The 20,183-nt window shown below is 31.8% G+C and overlaps 2 protein-coding genes across 2 annotated transcripts; both read left to right on the top strand.

The window, feature by feature from the left end:
• Positions 1-850: 850 nt before the first annotated feature.
• Positions 851-10,997, top strand: LOC125062414 (phytanoyl-CoA dioxygenase domain-containing protein 1). Its single transcript, XM_047668328.1, has 6 exons — positions 851-1,099; positions 7,055-7,198; positions 8,035-8,151; positions 8,507-8,657; positions 8,883-9,116; positions 9,301-10,997. The coding sequence occupies exons 1-6, from the start codon at positions 1,076-1,078 to the stop codon at positions 9,486-9,488; spliced, it is 858 nt and encodes a 285-aa protein (XP_047524284.1). The 5' UTR covers positions 851-1,075; the 3' UTR covers positions 9,489-10,997.
• A 2,139-nt stretch (positions 10,998-13,136) lies between these two features.
• LOC125062797 lies at positions 13,137-17,340 on the top strand. Its single transcript, XM_047668959.1, has 4 exons — positions 13,137-13,286; positions 14,222-14,353; positions 15,956-16,081; positions 17,156-17,340. Exons 1-4 carry the CDS (start codon positions 13,238-13,240, stop codon positions 17,212-17,214), a joined length of 366 nt encoding a protein of 121 aa, XP_047524915.1. The 5' UTR covers positions 13,137-13,237; the 3' UTR covers positions 17,215-17,340.
• The last annotated feature ends 2,843 nt before the right edge of the window (positions 17,341-20,183 follow it).

Consider the following 20,183-nt stretch of genomic DNA (forward strand, 5'->3'; position numbering starts at 1 on the left):
CACTAGTTACTCATATTAATGCATTATATTAATTATCGTAAGAAAAGTAATTAAACTAATGGCCTAATTCATCTATCAAGTTTAGCAGGATTAGTTTTAACTCTCGCTTTTCTATACCTAGTCTCTTACTAATAAATTAATACAATATCTATACGTTAATAAAAATGTATTGCAGAATCTGCTAAGCGCAAAAGTTAAAGACCAAATCGATTTTTTTCAAATTTTTCCTTCAACAGAGTATTTTATAGAGAGAAATTTTTTTAGTGAAAACATTTAGTTTTAGCAAAAGTCTCTTTGAGGAACAGATACCGGCGAACTTCTTGAGCATTAAACAAGGGAGTGGGGGAAAGTTTGCGCATCGTACGGGACGCGCGGGACACAAACGTCTACTGATTTACCAAACACGCGATCGACACGTCACTCTTCCGCCCCAGTGATACCTAAAAATCGCTTCTGCGCAGGCAAGGACAATTGTTCAAGATGTTTGCCGGTATCTGTACAATAGTTCCATATGTTGCTATGTTGCTATAATAGTACTAAAAAAACATTAAGGCGACAATATAAAGAATTAAATACATGCTTTTTCACGTCATTTATACGATGTGAGCAGTTAAGTTATAACACAACGTGAAAGAAAATAAACTTATACATGTGTTATCAATATATTCTTTGGTAGAGATTACTCAGTTCCATATTTGAGAATTTAATTTTGCAATTAAATTGTAACTTTCTTCCCTTAATTTAAGGCTTAAATTCGCTTGCCGCAAGTACTCGATATGTTACCAATTAATACCAAAACCAAATCACGTTGTGTGCTGCGTCATTGGGCATGATGCGCGGGCGCATCTCGTCATAACACGAATATAAGTCGGTGCGTGGTATACATGGCTATTCTAAAACCCGTTGCTCATTCAAATTCACGTAAGAAAACAGCTTTGTAAGCGTCATAAGTGTTATCGGCGTTTAAGAATGCGGTCTCACTAGTATTCATTCCGACTAGCTTCAGTTTGATCTCCGCACGCTTTGTGAGTTGCTGAACCTGTGATTATTTCTCCACATTCTCGATATTTCTAAAATGCACGAGACAATACGTAATCAGGTAAGGGCTTTGTTACTAATAGCACTTATAGCGATGTTTTTTTTTAGGTTAGTTGTTTGCGATGCAAATTATTTTGTGTTAAATTTTAAGAAATAAACTCTATTTAATTCCATACTATAGAACAAATAAAAATGTTAACTACGCTGTTTCACCCAACCATATTAATCGATTACCTTTTGTTATCCGATACGTCGTAGTCTATCTATAATACGAAACGTGTACTGTTTGTAAATTAAATATGTTTTAATTAAAAAACACGTCCTTATCTGTAACGCGTTTATAATTGTTCATTAATAATGTGTCCATAATTTGAAATAATTTACGTAAACATCTGCCCTCGACAAGCCGATAAATTTATTATAATTTAATAAGTACTCAATTTATTCACAATCTAAATATAATATGTACTATACACATACGAGTTTCTAAGATTGGGACAACGCGTCATTTTTGCATTACGCACCTAAAGTATTCATGAATTCTTAAAAGGCACGTTGTTAGATTTCAGTTGTGTAAAATGCGAATTTCTTTTTTCGTAAGTAAGACAGACAAGGAACAGGCTTATACATCTTGCTTATGAATATTATTTTAAAACATATTATGTATTTATCCATTACTATACATATTCAACATTCTTTGTATTTATCCTTTGTTATTCGATTAAAATGCCTGTGTCACAATTTACGATTTTTTAATTTATAAGTACTTATTATTACGCTCTCCTGCTTGCTCAATAAAATCTTTAAATTATATATAAGTGTAACATTTTAATAATTTTTCCAAGGGCAGGCCGGGTCATTTGAATGGCCTGCCAAAACTTCAGGTTGCAAAAACTGTCTGCGTCGCCAAATCCGTAGGCGATTTGTACTGCTATGGATAATAGGTCTCCATAGTTATACTTAGTTTTATGGCTTTGTAAGTAGATCTTCAAAAAAGTCCATTTTAAAAAGTTTTTATATAAATATACAGTGTTACTTTATTCTAAAAGCGTTTCACACAGAGGTAACATTTTCATAATAACTTATTATGTTATTGGATGCCTTAAGGCCGATTTACATTATCTTAGTGTTTAGGAGAGTGCTTTAGGATAGTAATTTAGTTGAAACATGTAAACGCTACTTGCTTTAGTAAACGCTACGCTAAAGAACTTACCTTTCAAGTTGTACTAAAGCACTCTCCTAAACACTAAGATAATGTAAATCGGCCCTTACGTTGAATATTACACTTGCATCACCGTAACAGTGGCATCAAAGACTGTAGGTACTATCCTTAGTTGAAGTTTTATATAGCCCTTACTTTTATTTACTAACATTGAGTATCGATCCAAGACGAGGAGCGGTAGTCCAAGGCACCCTAGATCTGCCGCGCAAGATTGCTTTTGAACTTTATACGGACTTTCCTGTCTTGGAACTTTGTCCTTACAAAGTTAACCATAAATATCATCACGTTTAATGTCAATGTGACAGATAAGCAAACGTTCTTCGGTAATCGTTAAATGAAGATACATATATTATGAGAAAATAATAATACATTGTTTATTATCGTTGTTATCAGGATAGTAACTGGTACGCTTATTAACTAATATATATATATATATATATATTGACACTGATAATAAAACTATATATATTAACAGATGATTAATATCATTTCAGCGCAAAATTTTATTATAATACTTGTAGTGTTCCAATAAAATATATAATTATGGGATTCTTTAAATCGATTTCGCGTCTCGAGACAAGCCGTAAAGCATACAGTTAAAATAACCGTAAAATAATGTTAATAAAAATGAGTAACCGAAAATGAATAAGAAAACAATAACTCCCTTAAAACCCTTCATAATTGAGGCCAGTACTACGCTTTTGCCTAGTAGCATGCGATACAAAATTATCATTGTCTATTTTTATGACTTTAATAAATATAGTATAAAGTATATATAATAAGATCTTTAATAGAGTCAAACTACATTCCGTATCTTCCTAGTTAATGGACCGTACACGGTCGGGAAACAGGCTGGAAACAGGCAATGATTTCACGTAACTGGATAAGTGAATGCTTAGCAGAAATAAATACTTTAACGATATAAATGCCCTATAACAATCCAAGTAAATCCATTCACATTTAAAACATCAATATCACTAGAACGAATAAAAGCTCGCATCAGTTCTCTTTTGCATAGCTGAGTGGTGAGCCAAATCTCACGTGAAATACATTTTGTTAGTTGCTAAGTCCTGCAGTTTTTACTCGTGTGTTACTGCGTCGTAATTAAGGTTTTATTGTGACACTGTTTAACCAGGTTATAAAAAAACGATTAAGTCTTGGATTTCTCTGGTAATGTTACATGAAAATATTATATGCCTGTTATCAAATAATAAATATTCTTAATAGTCCATTGAAATGTTACAATTTGAGGGCCAAACTGAATAGAGGACGCAATTTTATTAATGGAACATGTAGGGGGGGTCAATAGAAGCTTAAACCCAAGTTTGTGGTGTTGGCGCCCTTGTCCTCCGGCCGCCATCTTGGAAAAAGGGGTGAAAACACGTTTTTGGCTATATCTCCTAAACTATCCATCTTACAAAAAAATTGTGACTACATATTTTGTAGCAAATCACTTTGCCTATAATGTCTACAGAAAATTTCCTTTTTCAATAAAAGCGTCCCATTTTAAGCGCGCTCTTGACCATCAATTAAATTAACCCTCTCTAGCGATCATGTAAAAAAAAAATAAACGTGTTTTGGTTTTGATTTAAAGGCACACATTTTTATTATGTTAAAAAGAATTCTTCGGTGTCTTTATAGTCGGTAAAAGAAATTGTACAGTTATCATATGAAACACCTAACCAAGGTGCTTCCAAATTTAATCTATGCGACGACTATTATTAAAAATATAATCTTGTTATGAACCACAGTCTTTAACAGGATGGTTTGATAATCGCTGCGTTGTGATTTGTGTATAAATAGAAGTTCCAAAAATAACAATATTAATAATAAACGCTAGGTGGGGTCGTCCGGCGTAAAGAGTATTAATTCCTGTTCTTTATATTACAAACAATTTTTCTTTTTCACTACATTTAGAACGCAGAGGTGATAAATGTTGTTTATACTGGTATGACTTAGTGACTGGTATGATTCCCAGCGAAACAATAATTCCAGTTGGAAAGCAACTAGTTACTTGCTATATGTAAATAGATCAGAAATATGATCTACACTAAACGTATGTTTAATGAACTACGCTTTACATTACAAATACAACGGTTTTGCTGACGTTTTGCACTCGTCTAGTCAGCAGATTTATACATTTGTTAAAGATTGCAATAAATGTTTATAAATACAATTTTAGGCCCTATATTTCGTTCCATAATATAGATCATAGATTTCGTATAAAACACAAATAAATAAAATGGCGCTTTAAGATCTGAGCATCAGATTCTAGTATCTGATTTGTGATTATTCCAATAGGCTAGTAGGTGATGATCCTTATGTTCTTGACACACGCCGCGAAGTCTTATTTCCAAACATATTAGATAAAATATTAATATGTGGTTAACTTAACGAGTGCCAGAATAACCACGTGGAAAAAGTAGCCCCACGGGTCAGAGCCGATCATTGTCCATACTAATAAATATTGTAAAAACTTAAAGCTAATATATTTTTTCGTTTGTTTATAAGAGTAATCTCTATAACTACTAAACCATTCCTTTATTAGATATAATGGCTCTGTAATTTCTCTTTTATATTAAACATATTATAATGATCAATGAATTGCTTACAATTTATATATTTGTTTTTTTTGTTTAAGTACTTAATAATTCTTACCTGTGTTTTATGATGTTCGAATGTGTATTACGTTTTTGGCTTTTGTGTATAATGTAATTGTTTAGATATTATATATTAAGTAGCTGTAGCAAATAAATAAATAAATAAATGGGCAAAATAATAAAGTAGCATCTGTTTAGTATACATATACTACGCGGTTTGATTTGAAATTTCATGGAATCTTTTTTTTTTAATTAATTAACTACGTATTATATATTCTTACTAATATTATAAATGCAAAAGTGTTAAGTTTAGTTTTTGGGAATGGTATTTATTGACCGCTGCTGGCAGAGTGAGGGCGAATGACTAGTGAAACAAACGTGGCATGAGATGAGACGGATGATACAGTGCTTCGCGGAACAAAAATGAAGTCAACGTCCAATGCTTTTTATTTAAATAACTCGTAAAATATACAATATTTCATAAAACCGCTAGTAACAGCTCTCGGTCAAACTAATTTGCTGTAGTCAATTAATTTTGGACTCCATATTACTCGCCATGAATAAATAAAAACTTTGTGAATTTTTTGTATCGAGGAATTTATATTTTATTGTGTTTTTAATTAAAGTCACAAATCATTTATTCGTGTAGGTAACACAATGTACACTCATGAACGACAAAAAAAAGATATATACATTAAATGCTTCTAATTTTACACTTACTGCCAGTTCTCTCCACCACTCTTTACAACCCCCAAGTTTTTTGTTTTACACAACGTTTGTAAGGAGCTGCAACCATGTTCCACATGACATCTTAAGTAATAAATAATAATAAAATAAATTAAAAACAAAGATTTGTCCTCTATCAGCAGGAGGCAAGGTGAAATGGGAGTACGCACTTACATTCTCGTGGGAACAACACGCAAATACATAATCGAAACAACTAACATCACCGCATACACGAATTCAAGTACGACCAGAGACCACAAGTAGCACCCGTTCACGAGTATGACGCATGGCCAGCCATAGTCGACCATTGAAATTATAGTGAAGGATCAAGACATATTTATTATTTATAAATAATTAAAACATCACATACTTAGATAAATCAAACTACGATGAGTGATTTTACTAATAGCCCGCTCTTAAATGCGGACATATACATTGCTCCAGATCACGTATGGTTCTATGATATTTGTAAATTACATTTTCATTCTGATTTCAAAGCTACAAACGTCATAACGAATATACGTATTAGACCAGTGCCGATAATTTTTGAAACCAAAAAAAATTACAGTAGGATGAAACCCATTAGAAAAGCAGGGGAATATGATCAAAATGAAAGGAAAAATAAATTACGGTCGATCTGAGGTCGGGAAGGGGTAGGGGGGGGGGGAGTTTTAAGGGTAAAAAACGGTTTATCTCGATTTCCGGCAAAACTAAAAGTCCTATCGAAGAAAATTAAATGGCAAAGTTGTAGTTCATAAAAAGATCTACAACTTTTTTATTCACACTTACCACACAAATTCAAAAAACCAACTTTTTGGTTTTTTATTTCTATCTTTTACAAAAATTTATTTTTTTAAACGAAATTTGGTGAAAACTTACCTTATTATGTCCCAAATATACTGTAATTTATTTGATTAAAAATATTTATTTTTTCACCTTATTTTGAATTAATATCGAAAAATATCCTGTGTATGGGACCAATGTACAAGATGACTTTCCATAGAGTATGGGTCTGAAATCGCTATAAAAGATATTGGTAACTAGAGATCTTGGCGTTCTAATAAAGAAGACAAATAATATAAAATATTTCTATCAAGATTCAATTAAATTTATTTGCTTACTCCTCTGGTTTTGTGACTACTATTACCATATTGCTTGTATTTATTTCTTACATAATTTACAAAAAAAGTGTAAAATCTCTTTCGACCGCATTAGTGCATATTAATATTCTCATTCTTATCAATTTAGTATATTTTGTACCACGAAATACACAGATATTATAAACTAATAATATTACGAAAAGATTACGCCTGCGGGTATCTTCGATGAGGTCCAATTAATACATTTATGAAATACCTATCTATTCAGGTAGGAGTAATAACTGGTAAACAATAGGAATTGTTCTGCTCCTGTATGTATTATAAAATAGCACTGGAATAATGTTTGAATAGTTGTCGTAAATTTTCAGTTGGACCGAGATGGGTTTGCCGTTTTGGAGGATTTTCTACGACCAGCAGAATGCGACGAGCTGGTTGCAGCGGGAATTGAAATTACAAAACAAATCCAAGATGGTACCCATAAATCCGTGTTTTCAGCTAATTTAGAGAATCCCGTAAGTATCTCCTACGAGTGCTTCTAACGAGTTTATGTTTGAAGCTATTTATCAATACTGAGAATTTATATCTGCACTTTGATGCCCAAACGAGAATGGTTGTTGAAACTTTATAGTACCTAACTTGTTAGTCAATTTGCATGGTCAGTTCAATTAATGGTTCTTTTGTGTAATAAAATTTTCAAATCGAATATCTCAAAAATATTTCTTATTTAACATGAACCATTGATACAATCTATTTAATAAAATAGTGCTTTTGATAGATTTTGCGTAGGTTGCCTCAATATAGGTAATAGGATTTCCAAGTTTCTAATATCCTTGTAGCTGAAAGAAAATGCTATTAGAATTTATAAAGGTAGTTGGAAAATGAATAGAAGTATTAAATTATGCTATGCCTTTGAAGTAAACACATCAATTTTCCATATTTCAAACCATTTAAGGTTATTTCACTTAAACACTATACAATTACCAAATCGATCCATGTAATACGACTGGCTGATTTATTAACGCGGCTTAACCACAGTAGTCAAAAACTTCGCCTTTTCATCAATGATGATTTTACAGTAGAACGTATTTAGATATTCATACTAATTTCATATATTAATAAAAAAATTAAAATATATAATTATTAAATTCATAATAATTAAGGGTATTAAAGGTAGGTCCTTTCATTATCAGTAAATTTTGGGATAGTTTAAAGAATGATATTTCATATAGTATCGTATATATACTAATATTTTGGAGAAAATTTTACTTAATACATTATAATTTATGCACGAATGTAGCCGGGATCAGTCACGAATATTAGAAAAATATATTTTTGTTTCTTTTTTCAGGCAACAAAGGATAAATATTTCTTAGAGAGCAATGATAAAATAAGATATTTCTTTGAAACAGACGCTCTGGATGAAAATGGTGAACTGAAAGTGGACCCCAGCGTTTCCCTCAATAAGGTATATATTTAGCAAGTTTGATTCGTTCTTTACATTTTTACTTATTACAAATTGTATTCTAAAACTGAATAATATTTAAATGGTTTCAAATGTTACTATAGGACATCTCCAGTAGGCGAGCATATTTCTGTGCGTATTTTTTGTCATATGCAATTAGATCATCTATGTACATAATATGCAATATTATACTTATTTATGATATTCAATTGTCAGCCCATCGCTGCCCGATTCATGGATGCGTTCATATCGTATTTAGTCGTACAAAATGCGACTCAATTGTTTCTGCTCGAACTTTTACTAAGAATTTGCAAACTCCTAAGCGACGAGTTCATAAAATATTTGTGTTGTGTTCTAGGTCGGGCACGCTCTTCACCTCCTGCATCCAATCTTCAGATGTTACACATACAGCGATCGGGTCAAGGCCGTCTGTCAACAACTAGGTTTCACAGAACCAGCTGTCGTACAGAGCATGTACATTTACAAAAATCCCGGGATCGGTGGAGAAGGTAACATTTTGCGAAAATTTATTCAAATTGCTTTACTTCACGTATTTCTTTGATGTTATTTCGATAATGCCTATAAAATATCTGCCAAATAAATGTAATATTTATCTGTTTCCGCTCTAGCATTTGGAGACATGGACTGGTCTTGCTATTTAATTTTATGAAAACTCTGTTATATAAATATTATTTTGGCATAAAATCGATTTAGTTAAAACGTCGTCTTTGCAGTGAAGCCTCACCAGGACATTACATACCTACACACTGATCCTGTCGCACCAATTGGGTTTTGGATTGCTTTACAAGATGCGACAATCCAAAATGGTTGTCTCTGGATGTTGCCGGGATCTCACAAATCAGGTGTACATAGGAGAATGAAGAGAACACAAGAAGGGACTCTGGACTATGACCGACCAGCTCCAATATACCCACAGTCCAGTTTCACGCCAGTACCTGTCAGTAAAGGTAATTATCAAGGTCAAAGTCACATGATAATATAAATCTTCATATAAGATTATCACCAAATCATTAAAAATTTGAGTTAATCACCAATATTAACTTAATAAAAGGATTCCTTAAGAGCGAGAAGTAATTCAAAATAGCAAAACGTATATGATTATTAATATTACCGTAATATTATTCTTGACAGGCAGCTGTGTATTACTTCATGGTAATGTGGTCCACAAGAGCGCACACAACAGTTCAGATAAGAGTCGGCACGCCTACACGTTTCATATTATTGAGAGAAAGAACAACAACTTCTCACAGGATAATTGGCTTCAAGAGGGCAAGGAGGCACCGTTCGTAAATATTTACACAACTTCGCAGATAGCATAATGAATATACCATTTTCGAAATAATACATTTAATTGATTCTAATTATTTTTATTTCTCTTTGGGCTGAACGAAGAAAACTATGTAAGGACCTCTCTACTTTGAATCATCATAATTATTATCATTTAGATAAGACCGATTATAGTTTTGCTTTTAGCACATTCCTCACGATGCTTTCCTTCACCGTACGAGCAAGTGTGAATTGCGCATATAGAAAAATAACTATGTTCGTGTAGCCGGTGTCTGAAAAAACCTCAGCTATGCTTCTTATTTCAACCTCAAAGAGATTAAGTAAGGGGATTTTAATAATACTTCTGAACATGCAACGAGAATTAATTTACGCTTCGAGTAGAATATCATGAATTATTTGTGAAATATGTGCATAATTTTTTAATCATAGGGAGAACGTACAAAGCATTAGCGCTACATTAATGTCGTTTTTACCTTTTTAAAAAGTACTAGCTTCGTTCGTATGAAACGTAAGGTTTCGATTTAAAGGACTTTGGAATATGGAAGAGGGTTCGAGAAAGTTATTCAATCATGAAGTATTAGAGGTTGGTAAACGTTGTTTAATAGTTGTATAAAACGACACTTTAGTGGGCGATGTTTAACCGATTTTTCAAGTAGTCCTCATATTTTCCATATCTCATGGAAAATTTCTTTGAAATCTACAATATAATCCATTATACTTTATTATATTAAAAACAATATAAGAGGCGAATCATAATGAACAGAAGTATGATTGGTTACAGAACAATTAAATTGGCTAATATTGAAGATTTTTCGAACTTTTTACCCTTACTTTTTCTCTTAGTAAATTAAAATATTGACGACGGATTATTTTCGCCATTTGTTACAGGACCTAATTATTATGTTATTAGCTGAGTTATATCGAGTGAATCTTATTAATGACTTTTACAAGTTTTCTTATTAAACTTAACTCATCCTGTAATAAGTTTGCTTCCATGCAACCTTTAGATGCTCATTCCTGGAAAACTGTGTCCGCTGAACCGGATAAAGGATTTGCGCTGCAGATTTTTAATGGGATGTAAGTCGCATTTGTTTACTTGAAATTTTTTGTATGTAAGCAAATAACCTTTGTATTTTAATAGTACTCAGAGTGGTTCATTTACTTATATAGGTATAATAATTGTATTTAATATTCGAAAACTGTGCATGTCGGATTTGAAATCAAATGTTTACTAATTCGTTTATAAGGCAGCGAAAGACTTTAACTTAATGAACGACTCTGAGTCAGGAACTAAGTGCTCGTGTAAGTCCGACAGGAATTAGCGGTACTACTATTTTTATTAATTTATTTTTTTCGTTTAATCTATTGTTAGAGAAATAAGTCCTTTGGAAACAAAAAACTGTAACGATATAGAATAATCATAAAAGTGTAAATACCTGATTATGATCAGCTTGATGTAAGCTATTTTATATCTTAGTTTTAAAAATATCATACCAGCGATTGCACTTGTGATATTTTTCAATAAAGATTCTTATTTTGTCTATTGTGGTTTTTTTTTTAATATTAATATTTTACGATTTTTGTTAAAGCAAACAGTAGAAAATGTTACAAATTGTGTGTTACAACACCCTGTATTGCTTGAGATTGGGAGAGGGGATTTCCAAAAAAAATAATGTCGTCGACAAAGATCAGATCGGTCATGTAAAGAATAAATAGCTAATATTTGTAACTGATAAGGAGGGAGTTTGTAGTTTATTGTTTATCAGAATGCCAAATCGTAAAATGACTGCTTTACGACTGATTTGAGCGCGACCGCCGCTGTGATAACCGCTGTGTGAGTTCGAAAAGTGAGTTACAGAATCGCAAGGCTGAACTTATAAAATATTAAGTTCAGTTATATGAGGTAAAGCTAATTGTAATTGTAGTAATTTTTGGTATGTTGTCAATTCATTTTCTTAAATTATTTGTTTAATTGCCTACAAACAGATACTCAAATTAACTAATAATTCTTACTATCGATGATATATTTTATAAGTATTTTTTTTAAACTCCATTACTTAGAGTACCCTCCAGGCGCTGAACCACTCCGTTTCTAAGAACCTCGCTATTGTTCTAGTAGGTATTAAAGGACATTGACCTTAAGTTTAAAAAACAATCTCATTACTACAATGCGTTATCCGATAAAGTTATTCGGAAAAGAGTCAGTGGACGCAGTAGATAACAGAAAAAAATATTTATGTTGCATTATTATGGAACAAATTATTCCTCGATGCGGAATTTAATTTTTTTACTAATTAGACAACCTTTTTTTTATTTTTATATAAGTCTTTATCTTGCAATCAGTCAGCTAGACTATGAGCAGATGTGTTGAGAGCTGTTAGGCGTTCAAACCAAAATCTCCATCGAGACTGCTCCTCTCTTTCAAACGTGTCTATCAAGACTTAGGATTTGTCGCCTTTTAAGCCTATTTATTAGGTCCGGTATGGTTAGTTGCGTGGCAAGCTTATTAGGATGCATTTCTAGCCTTCTTCTGTATTTCATACTCCAGGTCTTGTTCTCCGCTTTGAGAGTCCTGATTTTGAGGTGCTCATGAATCTCCGATGTTTTTATAAACCACGGATAGTTGGATATTTGTTTCAAAATGTAATTTTGAACCCTAAGACAACCTTTTAGATAAGATATGTAGTACCATCCACTGGGCATGGGGACATTTACCTTTTAATTGGTCTTTTTCTTTATATATAAGCAGGCGATCACGCGAGCCAAGTGCTAGTAGATGTACATTTGGATTAAGACGAAGAACGCATAGGATAAGACCTAACTTTATACAACACAAAGAACACAATTACACGGGAATGCGCATGGTTTACTAGGTACTTGAGCTATCAAGATCACATCGCGGTTAACATTACAATATATGTTAGTTAGTAGTTAGTACAAATCGACGCTGTTATATTTTTAGTAACTTGCTATGAAGCCTGACAATAAATAATTTTATTTATTAAGCATTAGATTTATTTGACCTGTTGTATATTTGTAAAGTAGGAAAAAGCCACGTAGCCACACTAAAGAAAATCTCATTTGGCTTTTAAATATTTATGTCCTAATGCCAAGATACAGTGAGATTTTAAGTTTATCCGTTTTCTTATAAAATTTCGCTCGCAACGTGTGCTTACGTATACGTGCTCGCAACTATACAAGTGCGCACAATATTAAAATAAAAAATAAAGCTTTTAAAAGATAAAGGCTCTACATCTCGGTCATGGTCTCAGAGTTCTCTATCCCTTTTCTTTCTAAATTTTGTATGTACCTATACCGTCGATGTTAGGATCTTCACTATATTTTCCTTTACCGTATAAGTATTATTTGCCTAGAACAATCAATTGGTGCAACGCCGGGGCTCAAATGCGCACCCTCAGTTGAGAGACGCGTATCATAGCTAGGCTTAAACTAATTTAGTAACAGTATTTTTTTTTACATATAAGTCACAGTTTTATTCTTTTGATGAGGCAGCCAGTTGCCCCACCAACGTTCACTATGCAAGGAAATATAGAACCAAAAAAACTGTTACAGGTGAAAGTGGTGCACTCTAAAATAAATAATATGCATAAGAACCCAACCGAAATAATCATAAAAGAGGGTTACATTATCCGCATAGAGCGAGCAATGAATGTGGAGGTCGTAGTTTACTATAGATATCGGTGATACGAAGGGGCGTTCACTCTTCCAGAGGAAGTAGCATATCAGTAGAAGCCCAGCAGCCGTTTGAACAGCACATACAATGCATTTGAGGCTAGTATTTCTTCTGCTCCTAATCGCCTACTTGCAATGTAAGTACAAACAATACTAAAACGCAATCAGCGAATTCGCCTTGCAATTTTAAAATATTTAATTGTTAGTCAACACTATCTTGTATATATAGTTAATTAAAATTTAATGCAAAAAATACTAAAGAGTATATAGATGTATAATACATTTTATTATGCAGACCCATTCGATAAATAAAACCAACTAAAAGAAATAATGCGAATTCCAAACAACATAATAAATATAATAAGCACAGTCCATATAATATTATGCTGGGTTAAATCAAAACTACAAGTTATAAGTTCAGATTTTTAACGCTGGATCACTTTGTCTTTATTTTACATTAACAATGTCTATTCATAACTCATTAGAGTAACACAATTCGATAGCGACCCACTGACCCTAAAAGTCCGATATGCTTCAGAATGTCAATGAATTTGTTCATATTTCATATTATGTTCTGTTATTTCTACCAGTTGCTGTCCGCGATTTGGGTACCTAACATAAAAGTATGCTATTTTTAATCTAAAGAATCAATCAATCGTATCATTATATTAAATAAAAAGAGTCAAATCTGCGTTGTTTAGGTAACAATAATCATAAAAACGTATATTGTATTCCATTTGCGGATGCTCACTTGAAAAGTTTTTAAATCTCGTAACGGCTTTTCATGTTTGAGCTGTAGCAGAAGTAGTGCGCCGTAAATACCAAATCGATAATAAGTATTAATGATTATTTAATACAGAATACAAAGAATAAAAATCCCTGGCATTTCATCTAGGATTGACTTGTGTAAAGCTAGCCGATAGATTTACATATTCAATTAAATTTATCATTGTCCTCGGTGGCAATGAACCCAATGTAGAGACAATTAAAATGTAGGTGAATAGGAAAATAATAGCAACTGTCGCTTTAGTTAAGTTGCGGTAAGTTGTCTAATACTTCTGACATGTTTTAGGTACGCATGCTTGTGAGCCGAGCCAATCTCAAAATGGCTGCAAAATGAACGGATCATCCTGCATGTGTGGATATGGCTGCAAAACTGAGTACATTTACAAATCACGACGTTTTTGTCTAAATGCACTACGAGGTAACGCCTTTAATTATTCAATTCTCAATTCAAAATGAAACGGAAGATAAAAATTTTCTCTCCAAGAAAGCGTCTGTGTGCAAAGGAATTACACAAACATAGACCGATTCCACGATTGCCCTTAGAATAATAAAAACATTTGGATTTTTTGTATGACATCTAAATCTTTATTTTTATATGATTACTGGCTTGTAACAAGATATTAAAAAAATAAAACAGCTTATGGCTGAAGAAAGAATAAGAGGGTTATGACCTCACTTTAATTTGCAAATCAAATTACTCTATAATCGAAACTAAGGCTAGTTTTATATTACAATAAATATTCAACTCATAGGTTCCTAGAAGTTACGTTAGGTACGATTCCACAGAATCAACCTCACTTTACCACTTCAATTGACTTTGTAGTCCACGAAATAGTTTATAGTTATTGTTTAGTTGTGTTAACCCGCAGATTTAATAGAATAGAACAATAGGAAATTTAGAGAAAAGTTATGTTGCAAGTTCGTTCGTGAGTTAAGGATCGTACATAAAATAATAGATAATTGTAATACTTATTCACTATTTTAAATCCTTTTCGCGTTACATAATTTGCGTAAGAGATTATCAACTGAGGATTACATTTCCGATATTGATAATTATATAAATATTAAATATCGGAAATAGTTATTTGCCCACAACAATAGCCTGTATTATTGTAGGTACCGTAACTTTTTGGTAGCCGTACCCAATTAGTTCTCTATTATATATACCAAAATAGATTATTGCTGGCCTTTGGCAACTATTGCTATGATTGCCCAATTATCTATAACATCTGATATTGTAATCGCTTGTTGCACTGTACTGCATCTGTGGTTAGGTGAAAATTGCCGGATGTTGCATTTTGACCCATTTAGCCTAAATAGTCGTCAAAATTGACCCATTTCAATCGTTGTTATGGACCAAAGAGAACTTGTACTTTGATTGTAAAGCAACGGTTTGAAATTTTAGAACTCAACTCAGAGTTGTTCATTAATAATAAACGGTTTCTCAAGGAATTTCGTTGAATAAAGTCACTATAAACGGAAGCTTAAAAAGTTTTTGTTTAAAACCTCAAATAATGGGGCAAATAATTTTTATTAGGCGATTAAATTTATTAGTCGTATTTACTACTACTACTACCATTGTATTTGTATACGTAGTATTATATGAGTATTAATTATTACATTAGGAAATTACTGGTGACATAAGGGAGATTTTTATTCCATCGTATGCCACATCCACCGATTCAATTTTGATGTGTTGACCAATATGCGTAAAATTTTTTGTTTTTATAATTTTCCTAATCGGTTATAACGTTAAAAATTGAGAACCTCTGAAAAATTGATCTTATGTTGAAGATAATTTTTCTAACAGGGATTTTTTTCTACTTACACTCTTGGCCAAAGACCAATCTGAATCATAGCTACGGAATCAAGAGAAGGCCCGGACATTCTTGCACAACTTTTATATTATTTTCTTTCGGGTTGCCTGGAAGAGTTCCCATATTAGCAACAACGCCAACCGTTTCACAATATTATTATATTTTTGTACTGTTTTATGACACCTTTATTTCAATAATCTCAGAAAGGAGTTCAAATGTATGTGCTCGGATGCCTTGCGTTCGGGGGAACTGCATACAAACTGTACTGGACCCTGGCTTTACTTGCAAGTGTGAAGGCACTGGCTTCTACGGGCAAAGGTGTGAGAGAGGTATGGCCATCTCAATTTCAGGCTTGCTGAATTTTTAAGGCATGTGCGAACCGTAACTCGAGCCTACCAATGAAAACGTTTTTTCTTTTGGAGAGTACCTACGTGTATACTGTATAGTATACAATGTTTTAGCTTTTTTATTCACGTAAATAATATAAGAATATATCTTAGTGTCATAGGGCGTAGCTTGATTCTAATTTGTTGCCGTTTTATCATTTAAAAATTAATTCATGAAATACAAGCAAGGGCGAGATTTGGGATGAAACTTTAGTTACATAATACATATGTTAAGGTATTCAAAAGGGGACTTTGTTCTTATTCATCCTAATAAAAGTTATTGTAGTATATTGTTTAAAAAAGATACATTATGGAATTCGATATGCTTATTCTGAATTTTGCATGTTGCTTTGACTTGACAAAAATTGCAAACCATGGTAAGACGTTTTTTCATGGTACCACGTTTGTCTGTTTTAAAAAGTTTTTATTGTTTCTTCTTTATCTTCAGAGCACATATTTCTACTATTCATATGAGTTTTACGGAACAGAAACCCGAACCTTATATGCATAACGTCCCTAAAATCATCTAAGTAGATTTGTGTAATGATTAAAAATGTTGTATCTTTTCCCAGATTCTGTATAAATAAATTCATATTTATACGTTGTAAAGTTCAGTTAAGGTTTAATAGTAAAAGCCTGGGTAAGGAATATATTCGTTCAGATTTATTTTCTAGCCACGTCTTCTATATAAAGTTTAATAAGGTTAAGACAATTTAAGCTATCTTCTATTTTGTGCGTAAAATAACCTTTATTTAGTTAAATATTGTTTTTGTCACTTTTTTTGTTTTAAGATACATAAATGGTGCTTTAATTAAAATTACGTTTAATATAAAAATTAAGCAAGGAGGCCCTCAGTTCGATTCCCAAGTATTTCGGGTTTCAAAACAAACGCTCCCTTATCGTTCAACTGCACTAGGCGTTTGCCTGGTAAGGAACATGATCTCTGAATCAGTAGTTAGTCAACCCTATAACCCCAAAGGAGCTACATAATTACTAATAAATAATTTATAATTTCAGCATGTCCAACAGACCAATCACGGGGATTGGTATTTCCACACGAATGCATTGTTATTTAGTGGAACCACACAGCTAAGGATACATGTACCTTATAATTTATTTTCATGGTATTACCATTATATACTGTATCACTGTACCATTCTGTAAAAAAGTTATTAAAATAAACGCATCGTTACTGTGTTGTATCTTTATTTTTTCGCGGAGTAAACCACTGATCCTCCATGACATTAACAAAGTATTCATTCCAAAAAGTTTAACCAAGTATGGCTCGTACAACAAAAACGTTTTGGATTTTGTTATAATTCGCGCTACTCTCTACTATGATTTTTGTCCAAAGAGTTGGTAGGTAATTTATTACTATTATTGTCTTTGTCTATGGCCAGTAATACGAATACATATAGGTATCAGAGGCTAAACATAATAAACCTTAATATTTTGCATATTTTTTTTTCCAGCATTGAATACAAAAAAACGTTCATTGTATTCAATGCTGGAAAGATAGGCTTTTTTCAATACAATTTATTAGTTAGATAGTTGTATAATATATAAATCAGATACATATTATTATATTAACCTCTAAATCTAAAACTTTTTATACACAATAATGAAAAACCTCTCAGAAAAGAACTACGCGATTTTATAGGTACTCCTATTCAATTAAAACCCTTGGCAAACTTTACACAGAAAGTTTGCGTCAATGAAGCACCACCAACAATGCAAAATGAAACCTAATATTATTGTTATAAAAAAGGGATATTTCATGTCTTAGTGCTATTCAATTATTATGATTTTGTAATGAGGACGAAGAATGAAATATGAATACGAATCTATACTCATTAATAAAATTGAGTAATTATAGAACGTAAAGCTGTAATTCGTAATAATAATATTGCGCAATACATAGTACCTGAAAACATCATTTTTAATTACATATTATATGGAACTCCTCGTAAGGCGCCCTCTGTTATAAATTTTTGTAAAGAGCAAATATAAAAAGCGCCATCTACTGGTGCCAAATATTTTTAATATAAAGAATATTTGACTATTAATGCCATTATTATTTCTGACGTGAATTTATCACATAACTCATAATTGAATTAGTATATTAAGAGTTTATTAAAAGTGAATAATATTGCAAAGCAAAATATATCTATGGTCTCGACTCTCGCGCCTTCATCAATGTGGAATGTCATCTGTCAATTGTCAGTTGTTAATATGGCAGCTGGTTAATTTTTTATCTAAAAATATTTTATTTATTGTTTACAATTTCATTAATTGTCACAAATTTATATTATGATGTTTCATATTAGATTTCTATCATGCACTGAAGCTGAATATTACCAAAACACAGTTTTTGAAATAATTCATTTTTTAAACTAGGTTAACCAAATTTTATATTCTTTCTATTTGCTATTTTGTTGGTAAAACATTCATATTATAATACCAGTGAACCTTATGACCTTATGATTAAGTATGTCGATTTTAAAGCAATTATATAAATTCAGACATATGTATGAATAAGAGATAATATTAAATATAATAGTACATAATAATTCTTGACTTAAGTGATTCTGGGATATAAATTCCCTATTGTTCATGTTTTCATATAAGTTCTCCAAGTTCAAATTTTATTTTTTTTCTTCCATTCTGAGATGATCTTACCTATCTCTTTTCAGACCATTGCGGATAATGCTGTAGTTTATTTAAAAGTGAAGATGTTTTAAACATAGAGGTTAAATTATACTAATTTCTTGCAATGATTTGTACTAATTATTTGTTGTAGCAATAACATGATGTTCATCCTACTTCATTGCTACATTAAAACCTAGGATTAATATAAATTAAAAATAATAAATAGCAATAGGAGTCATACTTCAAAAATTAGGAGCAATATCTAAATAGTGTGAATGAATACATAACTAGGATAATATATTCTACTTGATATAATATAATTTTTATTTCAACTTTAATCTTGTATTAAAAAATGAAATAAAAATCTATACAACATAGGTACATGTATAATAGTACAACACTAATAGATTTCTTATTTTGAATTGTAAATAAAAAAGTAAAATAATTAATAAAATTAAAAATAAATACAAAAATATTTTTTTTTTTATTTGAAGTCAGAGTGAACTCATATACATTTAAGTTATGTTACATAGAATACAGGTATTATAGTCAATAGAGAAAAATGCAAATAGGTTTGAAGACAGGCAATAAATACATTGTCATCTACAACATTATATAAAAATTAATATAAATCATAAACAGCCTCGCGCGGCCGCCGCATATGTAAAGCTACGTAAGTACGATCCCCTCGCCCTTAAACCGCTTTACCGATTTTAGTTGTGTGACTATTTCATTGTAACGTAACAGAGAGCCCTTATGACATAGTTACCCTAATTTTGTGATTTGAAATACACGCCTTATTGCAATGCATTAAATACGCCTATTCATGAAGTAAAAGTAAAAATGATTGAATAATTATTCATTATTGTTGTGTAAGACTTTGAGCCCCAATCAAACAACCAAAAGTCAATATAAAATAGGTATATTATTATTTTATGTTAATATAGCTCACAGTGCTGGTTAGAAATTAGCATTGCACCCATGTAAATAAAATACAAACGATAATAAAAGGAGTGAGATTTACTATATAGGTATGCAATATATTATCAGTTTTGTGTAATCTTTTGAAATTATCTTCTGGAAATCCTCGTCACTTATAACACAATGGCTTAGTCCTACTCAAATTACATACATCAGTCGTCAGCCATTTTGTGACATCATCGCAAACATTCATTACTTGGGTCTTGGAAACTGAAATTATTGAGTCATTTAAATGTACTGCTTACACAACCCAAAAGTTGGGTGGTTAAATTACATTTTAAATGTGATAGGTACCTAGTTATAGAGAACAAAAGGTTAAAGGACCCATTCGTAGAATAGCATTATCCTTAATAGGACAATGGGTTTTTACTTATCTCTGTAATCATTGGCCTCCATATTGAATTTAGTATGTCCG

This window comes from Pieris napi, chromosome Z, assembly GCF_905475465.1.
Source record: "Pieris napi chromosome Z, ilPieNapi1.2, whole genome shotgun sequence".
Lineage (NCBI taxonomy): Eukaryota > Metazoa > Arthropoda > Insecta > Lepidoptera > Pieridae > Pieris > Pieris napi.

Excerpts from the sequence above, each read along its gene's own strand:
- LOC125062797 (XM_047668959.1), top strand. The coding sequence starts at position 13,238 with ATGCATTTGAGGCTAGTATTTCTTCTGCTCCTAATCGCCTACTTGCAA. Across the intron at positions 13,287-14,221 it reads CCTAATCGCCTACTTGCAAT|GTACGCATGCTTGTGAGCCG; the intron begins GTAAGTACAAAC and ends GACATGTTTTAG. Across the intron at positions 14,354-15,955 it reads TTGTCTAAATGCACTACGAG|AAAGGAGTTCAAATGTATGT; the intron begins GTAACGCCTTTA and ends CAATAATCTCAG.
- LOC125062414 (XM_047668328.1), top strand. The coding sequence starts at position 1,076 with ATGCACGAGACAATACGTAATCAG. Across the intron at positions 1,100-7,054 it reads ACGAGACAATACGTAATCAG|TTGGACCGAGATGGGTTTGC; the intron begins GTAAGGGCTTTG and ends GTAAATTTTCAG. Across the intron at positions 9,117-9,300 it reads GCCAGTACCTGTCAGTAAAG|GCAGCTGTGTATTACTTCAT; the intron begins GTAATTATCAAG and ends TATTCTTGACAG.